This window comes from Cinclus cinclus, chromosome 21, assembly GCF_963662255.1.
Source record: "Cinclus cinclus chromosome 21, bCinCin1.1, whole genome shotgun sequence".
Taxonomy (NCBI): domain Eukaryota; kingdom Metazoa; phylum Chordata; class Aves; order Passeriformes; family Cinclidae; genus Cinclus; species Cinclus cinclus.
The window spans coordinates 8,468,762-8,490,873 of record NC_085066.1 but is presented as its reverse complement, the minus strand read 5'-3'; the positions used below and the strand labels follow the sequence as shown (position 1 = coordinate 8,490,873).

Sequence of the window (22,112 nt, the reverse complement as noted above, 5' to 3'; positions counted from 1 at the left end):
TTTTAAGCCTGTGCTACTCGAGATGTGTGTGTGTGTGTGTGTGTGTGTGTTACCTCCACAGCTGAGCAGGGTTGGATCTTTCTGAGGGAGGAGCAGCTTTCCCCCTTGGAATGCTTTCCTTTGATGATAGAAGGAATTTGTTTGCCTTTCCTGTCAAAACAAATGTTTAAAATCTGAGATTTCTTCAGCCAATGCTCATTTCTGCGAGAACGTCTGTGTCTTGAGTGCAGGTGTCTGTAAATACTTCACAGGAGAGAGCAAGGTGCTGAGTGGTGATTGAGGAAGAGAAATGGCCAATAATTGTCCAGAACTGTAGATCTTTAATATTACCCACCTAACAGTTGTCTTTCATGATTTTATACTGCAAGGAAGAGAGTCGTATTTTTAAATAAATGCCTGCTTTCATTGCCTTGGTGTGCCAGAGTAGATCAAACACCAGTAATTACCATCATCATAACACAATTTACTTCCAATTTTGTGTTAAAAAACGGGTTTATTTCCAACATATATTCCTGATATGGAGAAAAATCACAGCTTTCATGTTTCTTGCTTTGCATGGGTTCACACATTCTGATAGGTGTGTATTATCAGAGAACAGAAGGGGAAGTTTGTACATTAACACCTACATAAAAGGATTAATACAAAAGGATGAAGAGTGGCTGGGCAGTGGCTCAGGGAGGTTCTTCTCACTGAGTTCCCAAAGCATGTCAGAAGAACTGGCTGGAACAGCAAAGTGCAGTTGGCTGGACAGGTTTAGCAGGTGTCCCATGGAAGTTGTGTCTCCATGTGGATACCCACAAGTCCTGCTTAAATCACTTAAATCACACTTCAGGGAGCCCTCAAGGAAGTTTAGTTGGGTAGAGCTGACCTGCCTGTACATCAGGAGAGTCTCCCCAAGCAGAGGTCGTGGGCAGGTCATCGTGGGGAGCATTTAACAGGAGCCATCCGGTGAAATCTGACCTTTGGATGATGAAAAAGTTTCAGCTGCTTCTGCAAACCGTCCCTGAGTGTTCATTAGCACCAGCACACACATCAATAAAGAAAATTGATCTTGTAAAATAATGTTCTTATCTCATTTATCTCAAGAAGCAAACCTGCAGCGTGGCTGCTGCTCTTGGGATGAGCAGGCTCATTCTCAAGCTTGACTTCCTCTGTTAGAATCCAGGCTGGAGACCCCAGAAGTCTTGGAGATGCCAAAGGATCACTGTTCCTTGAGAGGCAAACCAAGACCTGAGGTTCCTTGGCCATACTCATTCGACCTTGGTCGGAGCTTGGGGCTTTGCTGTTCATTCAGCTGACAGTTGTGTCATTTGGGTTTTTTGGGTCCTTGCTTGCTGCTCATTCCTGTCTCTGACTCCCGCAGTCGCGCCTGACGAGCCAGAACGAGGCCATGGCCCTGCAGTCCATCAGGAACATCAGAGGCAATTCCCACTGCGTGGACTGCGAGGCACAGAGTGAGTACAGCACCTGACTCCAGCTCTGACCTCTTCTCCTTGGCCAGGACCTGGGGACACCCAGCCCTGGCCTGCCTGCTGTGACATCCCCTCTGTTGTTTGCACATTGCAGCTTCGTTAAGGAATTTGCTTAACCAGACCTGTTTGATTTTAATTTATGCTCAATATCTGCCACATCAAGTGCATCCTAATTTTTTCCCCTCATTGTTCAACGTTGAATGTCAGCATTTCTGTACTTCAAAGAAAAGGTAAAAGTTTGCTGTTGGACATCAGTTCTTTCCATTTCCCTCCTGTTTTGCATGGTGAGGGCACATGTGCCATGGTAATATTTTCAAAGAGACAGAGCTTGATTGCTGTTTTTTTTTTTTGGTTTGTTTTTTTAGGTTTGCTTGTGACAAGAAACCAAAGTCATTGCTCATTATATCTGGATGCTAGAAAACTGATTTCGGATTATTTTTTTTCTTCCCCTTTGTATTTCTTTCCCCTTTTTTTTATTTTTTAAAACATATACTTAGTGTTCAGAAGAGTGTTCTCGGGAATACTTTGAGCTGTGCTTCACCTCACTAACCCCGACTGAGACCATTATTCTGGTGCTCTTTAGTTCCAGGGGTTTGCAACAAAGCCACAGAAAGGAAGTTCTCTTGCTCTAAAGCAATTAGTTGTAGGAGCTGAAGGACTGAGAAGTTGTGCATTTTTATTTCTTTGATATTTGGAAGTCAGAACTTTCCTTGCAATTTTTACACATGCTTAAAATGGAAAAATACTCATTTTTCTTCAGGTATGATTTTTATTTTTAAAGATTGGCCACTTGGGATCTTAACTCATGGTCTAAGCCATTCTGACACCCCAGTGTGAAAAGAACATTTGTACACAAGTGCAGGTGCTTTTGCACCAATAATTTGGTCTTTGCTTTCACTCTAAGTGATTCAGCACATGCTAAACCAGGGAAGAGCTTGGTTTGAGTGGTATTCTAGCACCTGGAGCCCAAAGCAGGTCTTATTTATTAGTGTGCTTTCATAGTGACCTGGCAGTCATTGAGATTTCCCCCAAAGCTTGGATGCAGCTCAGGAGGAAGGCAGGAAGGGTGGTGTGCTGTGGATGAGGAGGAGGAGGTCTGGGAGTGACCCACGTGGATATTTAGCTCATTTGAAGTACTCACTGCTGCCTCTGAGCAGCCCACGGTGGGAGCGGTGCCGAGTCCTGCTCCACTGTGGGTGGGTTTCCCTGGCCTTTCTAACCAGATAAATATATGCAAAATACACAAATATCTTAATTTTTATATATAGGGGAGGTTGTATTATATATCTGTAAGATGCAATCCCTTCAGTGCAGGCAGCTTCCTTGCCCACAACATCGTTCTCATCCACCTGAGCTCTACCCAGACTCCACACTATCCCCAAGGCTCATTTCTCTCCCCAGCCATGCACCTATCCCAAGATTTCTGCAGCCAGGCTGGATGTTTTATCAAGAGAACACTTGTGCAAGAAAGCAGTGCTCCTTTTTTTTTTTTTTTTTTTTGCTTTTTTGGGTTTTTTCCCTCTCCCAAGCAATTTGGTTTTCAGCCAGATTGCTTATGGGTCAAGCTGGCCCCCCATGCGTGGTGCCAGCAGCAGGGATGTGCCAGGAACACATTGCTGGCAGAGGGCAGGGTGGGACAGCCCATTTTGGCAACACTGCCACATAGCTTTTGCAGGGGGACGGTTTTGAAATCTCAGCTGGACTTGTTTGTATCCTCAGAGATGATTTATTCCCTCTTTGACTCCTCTTGCTGTTTGACCTTCCTGATTTTAAGGCCACTGTTGTTCCTTTGGAAAAATGTGAGATATTTCCAAAACGAAGGATCTTAAAATGTAAACACACACACAAACACACAGGAGATGAACCTCAGCCTGCTGCTTTTTCTGCAGGGCTGTGCTTTATTCCCTTGCCTCCCTTCCTTGCCTGAGCAAGTCCTTACCCCTGGAGCACTTAACATCACAAATCCCAGCACTCCATGGAACTCTCATGCTGTTTGCATCTCCACAGAGCCAGATGTTTGGGAGCACAGGAGTGTGAGATTTTGCCATCCCTCAGCTCTATTCAGGAGCCATCAATCTTCCACTTCAGAAGTCTTATTCTTCCTCTTTCTGGAGCTCTTTGCCTTTTGAGCACTCGATGCAGCACTTTGTTTCACTAGGGAATTCTGCCTTGTTGGATGTTAATCCAGCAGCTGTGTGCTGCCAGCACTCTGGCAGCCTCCAACTAAAGTTACTCAATATTCTCCTTTTAATATTCCCATCCCAGAGCAAGAGAAGAGGCAAAGTGCTCTTTAGGAGCTGGAGTTTGTACCCAAGATCTGATTTCATGTTTCAAAAGGAAACTGGTGTTGCCTTTTCCCAAAGCAGTGGAGTCCCAGTGCTGACTGTCTGGAGAAGCCACCCAAGGTGATCCAATTGTTTAGGCAAAACCCAGCTGAATTTCTGGATTTTGACTCTGCCAGAGGATAAATATGAGTCACCTCTTTCAAGATATCTGGAGAACATGGAGCATCTTGGAACATCGTGGAACAGGACTTTGCTGTTGTATAAGAAAATAAGAGAGGGTTTAAAAGCACGGATTCTCACCCTTAGTTTTCCAGTCCAGGAGTCTGATCACTTACTCTGGTTTATTTGGTATATGAAAACCAGACACTGAGATAATAATTTGTCCAGTCTTGTCCTACTCATCACAAAATTCAGGTTTCATGCAGCAGAGAAAAAAAACCCCAAAAAACTCTCAAAGAGTAGGAGAATTGCAAACTTATCTCCCTCTTCTGCTGCAGCTCGAGATGCCTTCACCCCTGCTTCTTCTTTCCATGGCTCTTCTGCTCCTCCTTCCAGCAGTTCCCTCTACTCAGCCCAGGGATTCCTTACAGTTGCTGACCTCAGGAAGGTTCAGCCTTTCATCAGCCTCCTTGGATCCAAAGGGATGAAGGAGACAGTGGGGAGGAGTTCATTTTCACCTGGGAGAATTTTCACCTCCAAATGGTGAAGCTGACTGAGGTGAAAGTCAGAGTGGGGAAGAGGTTTTCGGGGAAAGAGTGAGCCAAGTTCATATTTGAGAATATGAACAGCTAAAAATTGTAACCTGGATATTTTTAGTGGCGCTAAAAAGTTCATTTTTTGGTGGACTAATTTTAAGTAAAGTGCCTCTAGCTACACTGACTGGGCTTTTTCTTCCTTTTACCATCAAACCTTGATGTCCACGCCTGCCACGTGCTTGTGAGCATCCTCCAATTCAGAATTACACTCAGGTCAGCAGGAAAAGGGAGCTGGGTTTGTATCATCTTAAAAGTAAAAAAACCCCAACTTTGAATAGTTACAGTTTTCTAATGACCTGTGGTGTGAATTGGTGATAACAGTTTTTATTTCCATAAGGAGCTCAGCCCTTGTCTTTCCTCGTTTGCTGTTTTCCCACTCAGCTATGTGTTGTCAGATTGTTGAAATTGAAAATAATATCTTGGTAAAACTTCATGGAACTTCCTGGTTGTTGTTTTGGGGGACTCCTTCAGTCCCTTCACTCCTTCAGTAGCAGTGCTGGCAGCTGAGAGGCTCTGCCAAACCCCAGCAGTTCTGTGATGCTCTGCAGCAAGTGAATATTTAAAGATTGTTTTCAGTACAAGATGCACTACATGTGCATCAGGTAGAGAGGTATTTGGGAGTGAGGTCAGGTCCTTATCACCAGTTCTGTTAGAATAATTGGGATAATGTAGGTTGGTATTCTGTTACCTTGCTTCGTTCTGAGTTCATGCCTCTTAAAGCTCATTGCACTTTGAATTTTTGTAGGACAGCCCTGACCTTTGCAGGTCAGGGGGTGTCATCCCAGTCAGTTTGCAAATTTCAAATTATTACTTGCTGTGTTCAAATTTATACCAACAAATTGCAATTTTTGGGGTTTTTTTTAGTGTGTTTCAGATGCACCACTGGTTCCCCCAGTGGCAAAACAACAATTGAGGTATCTGAAGAATTGTGGAATTAAAGGAGTTTGTTATAGTTGTTGTACCAAAAGCTTAGGCAGGAGTTTGGTCTCGCCTGATTTTTTGGAGATCTGAAATTCTGTGTATGTATAATGTAGATATTAAATTATGTATAATATAAGACTTGGTATGGACAGGAACTTTTAAACCAAAGATGTGTTTTTCTGCTCAAGTGGAGTAAGATGGGGCATTTTTCTTCTTGGTTGCATTTTTTTATTTCACTGGAGTGGTTGAAAAATGTCAGTCAATGCCTTCAGTGAAATGTGGGACTTCACAATTAAAATTATGACCTTTCCTTTCCTTTCCTTTCCTTTCCTTTCCTTTCCTTTCCTTTCCTTTCCTTTCCTTTCCTTTCCTTTCCTTTCCTTTCCTTTCCTTTCCTTTCCTTTCCTTTCCTTTCCTTTCCTTTCCTTTCCTTTCCTTTCCTTTCCTTTCCTTTCCTTTCCTTTCCTTTCCTTTCCTTTCCTTTCCTTTCCTTTCCTTTCCTTTCCTTTCCTTTCCTTTCCTTTCCTTTCCTTTCCTTTTTTGTGTCCAAACATGACATAGAAAAGAGCTAGAAAATTTTTTGTTTCCACATATTTTGGCTGCCAGAAATAGCTTTTCAGTTGTGGGTTACACAAAGTTGAGACAAGTCTTCAGATGAATTTTTCAGAACAGAAGGAAACTAATTTTCTGTCAACTCCAATTTTTTTTTTTAGATGGGAATAAAAATTGCCTGCCCTCTTAATTAATCCCCATTTTCCTGCTTTTGGGGACATTTTGGGGGCATCTGGGGTAGTTCTTCGGGATGCACAGAGGACGGCATGAAGAAAAGATCTGACAGCAGGGAGTTAGGAGAAAAACAACAAAAATTCCTCTCATGTGTCTTGAATGTTGGAGAGAAGGCAATCCATACAAATCTAGATTTAAATTGCACAGGACAATGGCAAAAGTGTTCTGAACCATGCTGGGAAATGGGATTTCCCATCTTGTGTCAGGTTTGTCGCAGTTTCACCTTTTGTGGGGTTGTTTTGGGTGGGTGGAATCCTTCTGGCCCATGCCCTGGAGCTGGAGCTGTTCCAAGTGGGACATTTCCATCTTGGTGTTTGTCTCCCTGATTTTGGAGATGGGAGAAGAGTCAAATGGAAGAGCCACACATAGCTGCTGGTGTACATGGTTATTGAGGGAGCTGATGTAGTTAGTATGAGATAATTGTTTCTAGGCTCTATTTTTTTCTCCTTTTTCCCTTTCAACTGGCTATGAGCAGCTCTGGATTCCCAAGGAGCTTCACTGCTTCACATCCTTTACCCATCACCATGGTTATATTTCTTTTGTTTCTCCTTTCCCCTCTGATTCATAGGGTTTTTTTGACTGGAGCTGAAGTGATACACCTTTTCACAGAATCACTAGAGTCACTGGGTTGGAAGAGACCTTCAAGATCATCAAGTGCAACCCATGCCTAACACCTCAACTAAACCATGGCACCAAGTGCTATATCCAGTAATTTTAAACACATCCAGGGATGGTGACTCCACCACCTCCCTGGGCAGACCACTTGCTCCAGAACTTGCTCAATCTTCCCATAAAAAGCTTTTTACTAATATCCAGCGTGTATTTCCCGTGGCACAGCTTAAGACTGTGTCCTGTCATTCAGTCATTGCTGCCTGGAGAAGAGACCAACCCCACCTGAGCACAGGCACCTTTCAGGGAGCTGGAGAGAGTGATGAGGTCACCCCTGAGTCTCCTTTTCTCCAGGCTGAACAACCCCAGCTCCCTCAGCTGCTCCTCACAGGGTTTGTGTTCCAAGCCCCTCACCGGCCTCGTTGCCTCCTCTGGATGTGCCCAAGTGTCTCAATGTCCTCCCTAAACTGAGGGGACAGGACTGCACACAGCACTCAGGGTGTGACCCCCACCAGTGCACAGCACAGGGGAGGAATGACCTCCCTGCTCCTGCTGGCCACACCATCCCTGATCCAGGCAGGGGCCATTGGCCTTCCTGGCCACCAGGGCACAGTGCTGGCTCGTGTCCAGTCAGGGCTGACCAGTACCCCCAGGTCCCTTCCTGCCTGGGCACTGTGCACCACTCTGTCCCCAGCCTGTAACGCTGCAGGGCTTATGGAGGCCAAAACGCAGGACTCAGCACTTGGATTTATTAAATTTCATTTTATCGCACTCTGCCCATCCATCCAACTGTTCCAGGTCCCATCCAACCATTCCAGATCTTTTGTGACACCACACTTCATATTTCTTTGCTCCTTGAGGTTTTCTATGACGGGTTGGCATCTCCAGAAGAGACCTCCGTGCTGCGCTTTAGGACAAGACACCCCCGGAGCCAAAACGTTCAGGCACAGAGAGCAGCTGGGAAGTTCTGCTGGGTGCTCCCTGTCTAATTTCTGTGTCCCTTGTCCTGCAGACCCCGACTGGGCCAGCCTCAACCTGGGAGCCCTCATCTGCATCGAATGCTCAGGGATCCACCGCAACCTCGGCACGCACCTGTCCCGGGTGCGCTCCCTGGACCTGGATGATTGGCCCATCGAGCTCATCAAGGTCATGTCAGCCATTGGCAACGAGCTGGCCAACAGTGTGTGGGAGGAGAACAGCCAAGGCCACGTGAAGCCTTCCTCAGACTCCACCAGGTGGGTTTTGGCTCGCTCCGCCTCGCCCGGCGCGTGATGCTGCCGCTTTGAAATTCTCCCCTGTGGGAAAATCATTATTTAAATTCTCCCCTGTGGAAAAATCATTCTTTATATCCTCATTGCATGCCCAGGAAGAAGGTGTGTCAGAGTGGGGGGTGGCAAAAGTTGAGTGGCCTTGGTACTTTCTCACTCTTGTGAAGGTTTCCTCAGCAGCTCTGCAGTTGTCTGTTCAGTGGGAGATGGAAACCTCCTGCCTGCTTCTTCCTCCATCTAAATTATCCTGTCATCTGCTCCTTTGTCTCACTGGGCCACAAAGTTCCTGCCTCTTGGACTATCAGTTTGCCATTAATAATCTCCCTTCAGAGTTTCAGAGGGTTTGTACCTGGCTGTCAGGTCTTTGGTTCTGCTCAAGGGTGTTCAAAGCCCTGCTCACCGTGGCCTTGATTACTGTTTTTGTGTGTGTGATTTAAGTGAAACCATGAGCTGCTGGGGTGAAGGGGGGGGTTCCTTTGAGAACAGCATTTTACCTGCCTCTCATAGCTCCACACAGTGAAAATCTTCCTGTGATGTGTTGTCCTACCTAAAACTAGGGAGTTTTATGCTTAATTAATCTGATCACTGTGAAAGACAGATGTTTTGAGAATACTTTCTCCAGTTTTGGATCAGGTGGAAGGATCCAGGAGCCACCTCCTGCAGTGGAGATCTGGGTTTGTGCTGTTGTGAGGAATGAAGTCAACTGCTTCTTACTGCATTATTTCGTTAGCCCTGAAAAATGAATTTGTGGTGCCACCTTTGGTTCATCTTCGAGAATGAAGCCACTACATTAATCAGGCTACTTAGATGAATGGCTGTGCATTTAAAAGTGCTCAGGGAGCCCCAAAGAAAGGTTTTGTTTCAGGCAGAAATGGGATGTCTGCTCTATACCTGTGTATTATTATACACAATGATTTCATCATGTAGATTGAAATGAACTTTCAGTCATTACTGTAACTTCAATTCAGAGATTTTATATTCTTGTACCTCACAAATATATGTTACTCCTTACTGCTGAGGTGAGATGGAGCAATTGTTCTAAACACCTGAAAGGAAAACGCTTGCACTCAATTGGAATTCTATTTAAAAGGAAGAAAAATCACATTATTTCAGTAGTCATATAATAAACATCATGAAAAATCTAAAATCCATGTGACTGTGAAGAGAGCACCATCCATTTCAATTAATAATTCATTTGGGATTAAATATTACTTCTAGAAAATCAACTTTTTTCTCTTAGTATTTCATAGTCAGGGCTTATTTTAATTCTCCCACATTGTTTCTGTGCATCTTCATGGTTATATTCAGCTGATTCTGATTGTCGCTGATACCACTACACTTTCTCTCCTGCACTGCAACATTTTTGAAAAAAAAGATTCATTTTATAAATAAGATTTTCTAGCTCTGTGTCCAGGTTCACACTTATGTGATAAAAGAGGTGCTAGAAACAGCAGAATTAGGATGATGTGGAAATTTTCCCACAAAGCAATTGCAGTCTTTGCTGCTCTCATTCCTCTGCTGTTTGCAGCAGGGACTGAAATGCAGTTTTTCACATAAATACCAGAAAGTTCTGCTGTTTCCAAGTGTGTGCCTCCTTTTGTGCTTCCCTTTGGTCTCTGCCAGTATCACAACCCTTCTGTCCAAGCTGTGGCAAGAAAATGAATTCAGGTTTTTCAGGAAGAGGCTCTGCTTTCCATGTTGTCACTGCTGTTTGGAGTTCTGCATGAGGAATTCTGTTGGAAACAGAAAATGGCCCTGAAAGGAGGGTTAAACAAACCTCCTTTTTGTTGCTCTTGAGGGACTGAAGGGGGAAGAGGCAACTCTAAGAGAGCTGGAGAGGGACTTTGGACAAGGGCATGGAATGACAGGACACTGGGAATGGCTTCCCACTGCCAGAGGGCAGGGGATGGATGGGATATTGAGGAGGAATTGTTCCTGGGAGGGTGGGCAGGCCCTGGGAAGCTGTGGCTACCCCTGGATCCCTGGAAGTCTCCCAAGTCCAGGGCTTGCAGCAACCTGGGATAGAGGAAGGTGTCTCTGCCCATGGCAGGGGGTGGAACAAGATGGTTCTGAAGGTCCCTCCCAACCCAAACCATTCTGGGAATCTGATTCTGTGATGGGCCCTTAATAGACACTTTTAGAGGGGATCAGGTGGGTTTCTCCTTTTCATGTTGTGTTTGTCTATTGGAGATGAATCCATCACTGGAAACCTACAGATTTCTAGGGACACACAAAAAAAAAAAGGTATTGTCAAATTCAAGACCTTTTCATGCCCTGGACCTTCCTCATGAGGGACAGCTCTGAACTCTGCTCTCTGTGACAGGGACAGAACCCAGGAATGGCTGGAGCTGTGTCAGAGCAGGCTCAGGCTGGAGATCAGGAAAGGTTCTTCCCTCTCCCAGAGGGTGCTGGCACTGCCCAGGCTCCCCAGGGAATGGGCACAGCCCCAGGGCTGCCAGAGCTCCAGGAGGGTTTGGACACTGCTCCCAGGGGTGCACAGGATGGGAGTGTTGGGTGTCTGTGCAGGGACAGGGGTTGGACTGATGATCCCTGTGGGCCCCTTCCAGTTCAGGATATTCTGTGATTAAACCACATGAAATACTGCTATCCTTTTCTAGCCCACTGAAATACACTTCACATTCTTCATCCAAGCGAATCATGGGAAAGGATATAAACCTGGGCACTTACTTTCAAGGCCAGAAAGGTTCTGAGATTGGAGGGTATGTAAAATTCGAAGCCTGGGAGCTCTTCAGCACAAAGCATTATACCTCCAGCATTGATCAGGGATATATTGCCCAGGTATATCCCCTAATATTAATATATTCCAGGTCATGGCAAATTGGAGAGTCAAGCAGCCTGGTCTAGTGGAAGGTGTCTTATGGCAGGGGGTGGGATGACATGGACTTTAAGGCCCATTCCAACCCAAATGATCCTGGAATTCCTCAGGCAGATCTCCAGGTCATTCAGTGCCCCTGTCAGTGAAAAGCAACACCCAGGGTGGCCTCTGGCACTGAACTGGAAGGTTTTGGGAGCACAGGCGTGGTGGGATCCCCAAGGAAGTGGCACTGGTGAAGCAGTGGCACGAGGCAGAGCTGAGGGTGTTGCTGGGATTTCGGGGAGGAAGGAGGAATAAACACGAGCTCCGGTGAGCACGAGAAGTTGGAGAAGCGGTGAAAAACCCAAGCACAGGCAAACACTTGAGCGTGAAAGGGAACAGAGACCTGCTGGCCCCTGAGCTGTGGTGTCTGTGGGTCCCTGATTAGGTCAGCTCTGGAGAGCTGGTAATTGGTTCCAGCAATTACCAGCAGCCCCGAGAACGCCGCTCAAACTTCGGGAGGCCTGTGACAAATTGAAGCTGACTGCTGGTGAAGGAGTATCGACTTCCCATTCCTAAACAGGGGGATCATTAGTCAAGAAAAGCATCTTTTAATTACTCGCAGGAAGAAAAAAAAAGAAAAAGAGTGAAAAAAGGACAAAGATCTTTCAGTATGGATCCTGCAACAACTGCCAGGTTTTTTTTCCAGGTGTATTCAATACGAAATTTATTGTCTTGGAGGGGAGGGGGTGAGTGGGGGGAGCTTGCCTGCGGTGCCTCATTGGGTAATGCGGGTTTAATTTGGAGTGAGAAGTCAAATTAGAGTGAATCAATGTTGCGACAATTAACTGGGGCTGGGGATGGGATCAGGCTTTTCCCTCTAATTGCTATTGATACTGCTTAAGCACACTCTCACAATGCTGCTTTGGAGTGGTGCAGCACTGGAGGAGCCCAGTGGGGCTGAGCAGCTCCATGGAGGAATGCTGGAGATGTGGGGAAGCCAGCTTGGGAGCTCTTTGCCTTTTGCACTGTTGTATCCAGATCCTATCAGATATTTAGCTTTTTCTGGGCACACCTCACTTGTTTTGCTTTGTCCTCATGCTCATGTGGCTTCTGGTTTGCAGACTCATTTGCCACCACCGACTTCCCAAGGTGGTGTTGGCCTTTTCCAAATGAGTCAAGCTGTCCCCATCCCTCTGCCCACTCCAGGAGATGGTTGTCTGCTCCCTCACCCTCCTTTCCTGAGCTCCCAAGGACTCCACCTCTGTCTCCCTGGGAGTGTTGGGGTGGATGTGCCACCTCCACCATGGGCAAGCTGAGAGAAGGCAAAGTCATATCCAGGCACCATCACAGCCACACTTCCTGTTCTGCTGCTCCAACAATGCTAAATATCTGCATTAGCTGCACACAGATCGGGCTCCACCATTTCAGCGTCTTTTTTGGAATATTCACAAACAGGTGGAATGTCCAACTTCATTAAAACTGTGTTTAGATGAGTGCAGAAGTTCAGGCACAGTTCTAAGCTCTTTAACTGGGGCTTGGAGCACGAGCAGCAGTTGGGCTCAGGTCTGTTTGCTCAGCAGAGTCCCTGCTTATTCTGGGTACCAAAGGTTACAGGAAAATCCAACATTGGCTGAGCAGCCACGAGCTGGGAGCTGGCAGTGTCAGGAATTGACTCTCACCTTCCAAGGGGAGATCCAGTGTGATCCTTGCTCACTAATGAACTCAGTTTAATAGTGTCAGGGACAACATTATGCAGCTGTACTGTATTGAGCTGAGTTTTCCTCACCAAAGCTTGGCTTGTACTGCTCCGAGGAGAGTGGCTTTGATGCCGAGCTGGTCACTGGGGAATGACTTGGATGAAAAATATTACACCATGCCTTCCATGAAAATATTAATCCTTTTCTTTGTAAAAATGATTATTCCTTCATTATAAATAAAGGGCGAGCCCAGGGAAACAGAGCACTTCAGATCCTACTCTCACATCCTGGATCTTGTGGGGCTGCTGCGTTCCATCTCTCCCTCACGCCTTGCTCCTTCTGGCCATGGCTTTGTGGTGCTGCTGGTCCCGGGTTCCTGGCAGAAGGAATGAATGGGGCCTGGGGGAGCACAGGTACCTCTCTATCCATGGTTATCAGCTCCAGCTCCGTGGCAGATCTTGGCCTGATGAGGTCAGTGTTTTGTGCCTTTTCACTGCTCCTCCACGCCTGACACCTTCCCCATTCCAGGGCTGGAGGAAGGGGGCTTTTAAAAAAAATTTAAAAAAAAAAAAAAATGTTTTATTGTGAAGGGCTGACCAGAACCCATCTGCAGTTGGGTGGCATCTGCTCCCCACATGTCACTTCCCTCATTAACAAGCAATTGAATTAATTAAATGCTACTCAGAACACGCATAACAAGCTACCGGCAGTGTCCAAATTAGCACTGATAATCAAGGATGATTTCCTTTATTATCCTGCTAAGTGGTGTGCAGGCTCTGATCTCCCTGTCTGCCCTCATCTATTTACATACCCCCAGCTTCTGCCTTTAGAAGCTGAGGTTATCTTACCTAGTTAATTTGCCACGATCACCAAGCATGGCGGATTGATATTCCTGCCTCTGCTGAAGCAAACCCCCTCCTTTCTCCCCCTTTTCCTTCCTCCCCAAGCCTGGTCCTTTGTATCTCAAGCTCACTGATAAATTAAAAGCCACCCCTGTGGTCTCTCAAGTGAGTAATAGAGGCAGAAATTTCATTTTGCAACTGGCTGATTTAATGATCCAAAGGGTAATTAATGGCCTGATTATCTTAATGTTAAATATGTCCGGCAGCAATTACTGTGACCTCCCGCTTGTCAAGGTCCAGGCTATGCTCTTCTTTCAATTAAGTTCTCTGGGGCTTAATGGTATGAATAAACTCCTCTGATTCTATCATTCCGGACTCTGAGATTTAAGCGAGCTGGGGGCTCGTTTGGAGTTTTAATCAGCCCATCTTCTACTTGAGCGATCAGAGTTAACAATTATAACAAGGACAGTTTAACTTTCTTTCTTTCTTCCCCCCCCCTCCCCTTTCCACTTCTTTATATATTTTTATTTTTTATTTTTCTTTCTGAAGCGCTCGGAGGGGATTTTGTTGGCGGCTTTGCCGGGCCAGTCTCTCCCAATATAAATTATCATGTGAATGCTGCTGTTTTTCCATTTGACAGGCTTAATTAATTGGCAGGAGCGCCCGAAAATGACAGTGCCACTAATTGCAACTCCAAGCCCATCTCTGTCACGGCGGCGCTTGTCAGCGGGCATGCCCCGCTCCTCGCCGCGCCCGCGCTCTGTTGACGTTTCCCATTCCGGTTTTCACATCTCGTCGGGGAGCGTGATGGGATGTGATAGCCCAAGATGTGCCTTTGGCTCTTGCAGGCAGGCAGTTCGTGTGCAAGAATGACATTTGCTGCCAATAAAGTTTAGACAGCTGGGCTGCTGCCGGCCCGGCAGCTGCTCGGGGACCGCGGGTTTGACTTAAGGTTTGGCTTAAGGTTTCCAGCTTGGACTTCGGGAAGGGATCAGTAAAAACTCTCTCCTGCTCTTCCTGGTGGTCGGACTCCACTGAGCAGCACGGCTCCCAGCGAGCTGGAGTTTTATTAGCTCTGTTTTGGACAGCAGATATTTCATGGAGATAATGAGGAAAATGGATAAATTATTAGTTACGGTGGCATCGCGTTCTCCAACGTAGACATTATAAATAAAGAGTCTGATTCACTGCTGCCAGTAAACTCCAGGCTACAGCTGGAGGAGTGAACCCTTCGTGTGCTTTCACGTTGGGTTAGTTTGCAATTAAATTTAAACAAAAACGATGAAATTGTCATTTGCCAGTAGCTTCCAGGAAATGCATGTGACAGGAATTGCTAAGTGAGGTGAGTGGAACATCAGTTTGGGTGGCTGCTGGTCAGGCTTCAGCCTTTTGGAGACCTTGGAAGCTGAAATGCAGTTACTCCAAAGATGAAGGGTGGTGGGGGCATTAGTAGTAGCAGTAGTAAGATTCTGTTTTATTGTCCTTGCAGCTGCTTGCCAGCCCTTGTCACCCAGGAGCTGATCCAGTAAAACACCGGTGCCTGTACGGCAGCCTGGGAGATGCCTGCATGATTAAAAATCAAAACAAAACAGCCACAACACCCTCGACCCCGCTTGTCCAAGTTAATGAGTGCTTTAGATGAAATGCTCCCCGGCTCAGCTGCACCTTGCTTGTGTGCAAAAGCTGCCTCTGATAAAAGCTCAGACTCTTGCTAAACAGGAGCCTGGTTTGCAATAATTATTACAATTGTTATTTTTCTCCGTGGTGGTGAAAGAGAAACCTGCAAAGGAAGTGCTTCTGTCTCCTTCTGCAGACTATAAAAGCATTTATTAAAAAGCCAAAGTGCTGTTCTTCTTTTCCATCTAAATAGCATCAGTACCACTTCATTGAATCCCTGGAAGTGTCTAAGACCAGGCTGTACAGGGTTTGGAGCAGCCTGGGATGGTGGAAGGTGTCTCTTGGAGGCTCAGTCAGCTCGAGGTACCTTTATTCCAGTGAGATTCTTGGCAAATTTGGGATCTCCTTCTCTGTGGATTTGGCTGCTGCAGTGAAAAGTACCAAGTTAAGCTGAAATTCCCTAGAAAAATAAACTGATGAGCTGTTAAAGTTGGAGAAATCTAGGATTTGACTATACGACTCAAACAAAGAGGATTTTTGTGGGGGAAAGAGTGTTCATAAGCTGATAATCAGCAGCAGTATAAAAGGGGGTTTTGTTGGTTTGATTTTTTGGGGCTTTTTTGGGGTTTTTGTGTTTGGTTTGGTTTGGGTTTTTTTTTTTCTTGTTTCTGTTTTTTGGTTTTTGTTTGTTTGCTGGAATAAGAACTCATCTGGTGGGTGGGTGAGTGCCTGTCCTGAAGGTTTCAAACTTAATTTTCAGTTTAGATACAGACTGATTGTTTCTCTTTCTGAATTAGTTCCCTCCCAAGCACCTACCAGAGCTAGAGAGATTTAAAGACCACTGTGTTTTTCAGTGGACTTCACACCTGCTTGGCCAAAAGCCACTTGAAAAGGTCAACTCAGAGCTCACTAACAGACAGAAAACCATCGCTGTGTTTGTTAGAAACTGCTCAGACCAGTGTGGAACTACAGCAGAGGAAAGGAAGGGCTAATTAGAACAAAATTTTAATTTCAAATGGGAAAAAAATGGATAGTGAATTTATAGTTTGAGGGGAAACATGGCTTACATCAGGCTGATGGCCAAAGGCCAGGACCACTGAAAAGGAGTCAGATGGAAACCACTGTGGGTTAGTTTTTCCTCAGAAAATTCCTGGGTATCATTAACACTGGAATTTTAAATTGCATGCCACATGTGTGGATGCACATATCTGCTACTCCACAGCACCTGGGGATATGGAGAGTTTCCTCTTAAGTATGGCAAGCTAAAAGTAACTGGAAAATGAAGTTTGCTGTCTAAAGCACTGGGCAGCCTTACCAAGGTGCTCTTTCATCAGATATTTATTAGCTATTTCCAAAAGGAAAAGCATTGGGCACTTGCTCTCGAAATTCATCTGTTTGCAAGGCTGAAACTTGTAATAATAATAATAATAAAAAGGCCAAAATAAAGCCATTGAGTTAAAAAATGCCCAGTGCCAAGCATCAGCTGTTACGAGGTGTCTGGGTCAGATCCAACGGCTCATCTGAGAGTATTTTGGGAATTACTGTGAGTCAAGCACTTGGGGAAACACCCAGCAGATTGAAAAATACCTATTCTGTTAGAAAGAAATCTTATGCAAAACATTTTCTTTTTATTTGCAGCTTTTCTGTGTAGTTGATGTTTAACCTGTTCCTTTCAAATCCTCCTGCCCTGAGGTCACATCTGCCTCTTTGCACACCAGGTCTCCCCCAGGCAGTTTAACCAAACCTAATTCAAATTGCTTTCTGGAAGTGACTCTAAAGCCAGTTTATTCCTGGTTTGTGCTGGGAGAGCTTTGCTGTATAAATTCCTTTTGCTGTTTCTGCATTTTCTGCTGTTAAAAAGATACATAAACTGATTGTGGTTAAATCTGAGGAGAGGGTGGGAGGTCCCCAGGATTATCTTTTCCCCGGGGTGGGATGTCACAGGGAGGTTGTGACCACAGACCACAAGCTCTTGGTGGTTGTCACCAGTGATGGTGGTTGTGTTCCTCTGGTTTTTGCCCATTTCAGCCGTGTGGATGGATGTGTTTCAGCTGCTGGGACAGCAGTGTGGCTGAAGGCAGTGCTGGGGATGCTTTGAAGGCAGGCAGTGCCTCTCCGTGCTCCTGGTGGCTTTGCTGGCCGGTGACACAAGGCACAGAAGCAGCAGCATCCCCTCGCTTTGGTCCTGGCTACAGAACCCGCAGGGCTCCCTAACAGTAACTGTGACCAACTTTCTTTTGTGCTTTTTTCCCTTTTTTCCCCCCCTTTGTTTAAGACTGAGCTTTGTTTCTGGCTCTGCAGGAAGCTGGTAGCCTATGGCAAGGGACTGGGGAGATAAGACTTCAGTAAGATAACTAAATGAAAAGGGCAGCAGTGAAAAGATGGTGCTGGCTTTTGACTGGACTGAAACTTGATATACACAGCAGCCCAAATGCAGGTTCCCCACAGCTCTCAAATATTCTCTGTTCATCTGGGATAATGCTCTTCCAGCTGGATTTTTCCATGTGTGGGTGCTGGAGTGGGGGACAGCAGCAAAGCTCCAGCAGAAATGAGTGACCAGAAGAAACCAGAGCAGCTCTCAAGTAATTAAACAGCGGGTGGAAATGTGCTGAGGGGAGCACAGGTGAGGAGTGGGAGGCAGGAATTAGAGGGAGATGAAACCCCTCCCCATGCCTATTAACCAGAGTGTGCAGACAGAGCTAAGTGCTGTCACTGAGGCATTTTTTGTGTAAGGATTTGGGGAGCGAGAAGAAGCGTGTCTTGGTAATAATTGGTGAGCCTCAAAAGGTGTGCATGGACCAGCTTCAGAAAGCCTTCATGCTGAACACATGATTATGTCATGGCCTAGAAATCTTCCTGCTAACATCGCTTTTCCTCCAAAAAATTTGCATTTCTCTGGTTTTATCCAGGTCAGAATTTCCAATGGGATGTTTTTATTGTATTTTCAGTTGGCTGTAAAGCACCAGCCAGGCTTGGGAAACTGAGGTGCACACATGATTAAATCACAGCCCCAGGAATACTTCCAGTGGAAAGAACAGGATTGTGTCACTGTGTGCTAAAACTGAAGGGTGTCTTATGGAAAGAGGATATTCAGAAGTTGACTTTTTTAGTTTTCCATCTCAAGATGCCAAAATTTATGGCTCTAATCCTTTGCTAGTGACATGTGTGTCCTCCTGTCTGAGCCTTTCCAGACCAGATCTGCTTTGGCCACTTGTCCTCCCACAGCTCAGACCATCCCTAAATCAATTTCTGCGTTTCCTTGGGTTCACCTGTTGCATTCAGGAAAAAAAAAAAAAGTGGAAAACAAAAAAAAAGTTTTGGTACTTCTGGTCAAGGAGAAAAGTTAAACTATTGTTATTTAAAAGCATATTACTAGTGTTTAAAATAAATATTATTATTTGAAGTACTACTTCAATTGCAATTTGGAGTGGTGGAACTCCAGTTTGGTTTGGATATGTGCTCCCAGCTCTGGTTTCAGCTGTGGACAACATCACACAAAATTTATTTGGAGGCAAAATAAACTCAGGAACCAAAGGACCCTTTGAAATGCATAGTTTTGTTTGTTAAAAATCAGTCACCAACATTTTGAATGTTTTTTTTAAGGACATGGTGTGTTTTGCAAGGCATCAGGGAGTGTTTGGAAGGTGTGAAGGAGTGGGCAAGGCTTAGGGATGTGCTGGATGTGTGAGGGGAATGCTCCAAGTGAAATGAGAGATGAGAATGGCTCTTCTGACAAAGTGTTGGGACTCCTGAAATTCATACATGTCCAAATCTGACTTGTAGCTGGTGTTTGTTGCCACGTTTGTGTTTTTGTGGAGTCACACAGCTCATTCGATACCAATGTGTGTGTTAAGGTGTGGAATAAGAGGCAGAGGAGAACATGGGATGCCTCAGAAGTAGAAGAGCCTCCAACACCAAATGTGGTATTTTGTAAGAGGAAAGTGCATTTGACATCCTGGGGGGAGAGGTTTGGTTTGCATTATTTATAGCCAGACCATCTCGCTGACAAAATGGGACAAGCAGGAACCAGCCCAGCTTACAGGGAGGGTTCTGAGGGCACCCCAAAAAGTTGTGTTGTCAGCCAGGAGTAGTAAAGCAGCAAAAAATGAGCTGGTTTTATGATTCCCCAGATTTTCAGAAAGAAATGGTGAAGCAGAACAGGACTTGTGTGTTCACAATTACATATTGTGCTGGGTTTTTTTTGTGGTATTGTGATTTTTTTTGTACCAGGGGTGCCCTGGTGAGGAGGGTTTGATGGCCAAATAGGTGCCAATATCCTCAGGAGTGTTATGATCTGCAGCAGGAGAAGGCACAAATTTGGTTCATGGGATGATTCTGGTCCACACAAAGTGTATTCCCTTTGGAGAAACATACTTATCAAGTAAATATAATATGGTCAAGTATGTATTTGATCAAGCTCATTTATCAAGAATTTATCAAACATATATATAATATCCTTGATAAATCCAAGATAATATATAAAATAAGTATAAAATGCACAAAATATGAACTACTGTTGTATATGTGTATATAGTGCACTTTACTCAACACTCAGGAAAATTGGTTCCACTGCTTTAAAAAAATGAAAACTAATTTTTTCCTGGATCATGCAGCTTTTGTGAAAGAGTACACTGGATAGCAGTTTGAGAAGCATGGAAATAAATCTTGGCTCATTTGGGGATTTGAGGGGTTGCATTTCAGGCCACAGAATAAAAATCTGAGCTTTTTTTAAGCTGGAACTCACCAGCAGTGGAAGAGGGATGGACTCAGAGTAATCCAGCATGATGCAGGATTGAGGTGGGTGCATATCATGACCATAACTTGCCAAAATAGAGAATTTCGGAGAAGAATGGTAGGAAATATTTCAAGTCTTCAGTGAGTAGCAGGAGATGCTTAAAGAGGTTAATAAAAAGATAATGGTTTAGAGGGGGGTGGAGAGGTTCACAGGCGTTTGGAGGTGATCTCCTTGGAAAAATGGGTTCTTGTAGTTTAAAGAAGTGCTCCTGAGAGCAGGAGTAGGGGATGTAGGAACAGGGAGGAGGTGTTTGGACTGGGTATTTCTTCAGTTGTGCTGTCTTTTCCCAAGGAAAGCAGTGATTCCCAGCACTAGGAAACACAGGGTATGGAGCAAGGCAAGGGATGGAATTATCTCAGTGGCCTTTGTTTTCCAGATTCACCAAAGCTCTGGTAAGGGATCTCACAGCGTTCGGATTTTAAAGCATTTCTTCCTGTTTTACATAGAGTCCTCTTACCACAGCAGAAAACTGCAGAAATCAGCTGAGACCAAGATCTAATTCCAGTGCTCTTTCCTCCCTGTCCCCTGCTCCCCTCCTGCATCCGCTGGATGTCCATTTCTGGAAGTTTTCCCTTCAGAACAAACCTATCATTTTTCACCACAGGATATTTACAGCTTCAATCAGTGCCAAATTCAATTGGCTTCTGATCTCATCGCTGGAAGTTATAGATGCAGATATTATTTGCACTGTGGTTAATTATGGAGCAATCAAACTTTGGCTTTTCCACTGTAATTTCCTCTGCCAGCTAATTTAATTAATCACCCCCAGCTCAGCTCTTCCAGCTGCGACCGGCAGGGTCATTAATTAGACATGTGGTGGTAGCTCATAGACCAGTTCCTGTTAAGGGGCTGCTGCCCACTTGATCTCTGAGGGAGCTGGTGCTTTTTTTCCAAGCATCCAGGCAGGATTGGAGGTAGCTGCCAGGTTGTTGTATTCCTCAGAAGTCATTCCCAAAAGACAGACCATAAGCAAACATCAGGATTGCTGGAACTGCTGGCACTCAGCTCCCAGGGACTGGAATCAGATGCCCACCAAGATGCAATTTAGGGTCTCACCCAGCAGTTCTCAGCACTCCATCCATTCTGGTCTCATCCAGGAGCTAAAAACCAAATGCTCAGGAAATCGATAGAGCTCCTTCTGACTCCTGGTGGGAGCTGCCCGGTGTTTGTCAGATGGAAAATACTTTAATTGCCAGATCACTTCAGCAATAGCTCTTTTTTTTTCCACTATAAAAGCTGTGCAAAATACCCAGGTAAGTCAGCCACATTGTTTAGATCTCAGAATAATCACTAATTCCTTTTCCTTCAGGGTAGAAGAAGATTTTGCAGTAAACAAAATTGGTTGATGCAGCTTAGGAGTCTCATCCTAAGCATTATCAGCAATAGGCAAGTGATTTTGGATATGTGATGGCCCTGGAAAGTCCAAGCATTTTGCAGGGAAGGCAGCAGGTCCTTGGTCTTTACTCTTGCATGGTCTGTTTGGATAGCTGGGAGTACAGACCCTGCCTTTGGGTTGTGCTTTGCATCTAAAATACCATGGATTCATGGAATGGATGATGCTGGGAAAGCTCTCCAAGAGCATGGAGTGCTGCCCTTGATCCAGCACTTCCAGGTCCCAAAATACATCAGAGAATCTTCCAAGTCCATCATGTTCTCAGACTGAGAGTTTTAAGCATCCTTTGTGTTACTACCAAGATGTTCTTTATCCTCCTTGGAGTGCCACCAAGGCCACTTGTGTTCCCATGCAGACTCTTGGAGCTGGAAAAGCTGAAAATCTTCAGGATCCTTGTAACTCCTGGGCAGCTTTTCCAGGCACACACAGCCAGCCAGGCTAGTTTTACTACACTTTGATTTCTAACCTGTTGCAAAGCTGTCATTTCTAATCAGTGCCTGCATCTACTGGCGGTGGATTGCTGATGGGTTGGTTGGAGTCTCCCCCACTTCTTTTCACAATAGACAAACTCAGCTCAAGACAACTGTTTTAATCATCCTGGCTCACAAAGCCTCCTTTCAGCCTCTTCTGTCCAAAACATCCATCAACCCCACCCAGAAATAGTAAACTGAAAATAAAATTTTAAAAAAAAGCAGTTCTTTTCACCTCTTGACTACAAGTGCCTTTTTAAAACAAAACATTGCTGTGGGCTCAAGTGAGCTCCCTTCTCTGAAGGAGAAGGTGCTTCTGATGCAACCCTCCCTTCAAATACATCATGCTCTTCACTGGTGGCTTTTTTTCCTCCCTTGTATCTC

General features: G+C 45.1%; 1 protein-coding gene across 2 annotated transcripts in view; it reads left to right on the top strand.

Moving 5' to 3' along the window:
• Window positions 1–22,112, top strand: part of AGAP1 (ArfGAP with GTPase domain, ankyrin repeat and PH domain 1) — a 299,706-nt gene that overhangs the window by 261,073 nt on the left and 16,521 nt on the right. For both annotated transcript variants that reach the window (XM_062506694.1, XM_062506693.1), the window contains 2 exons: window positions 1,364–1,454; window positions 7,841–8,063. In XM_062506694.1, coding sequence (XP_062362678.1) covers window positions 1,364–1,454; window positions 7,841–8,063 — 314 coding nt within the window. The remainder of the gene's footprint in view (window positions 1–1,363; window positions 1,455–7,840; window positions 8,064–22,112) is intronic.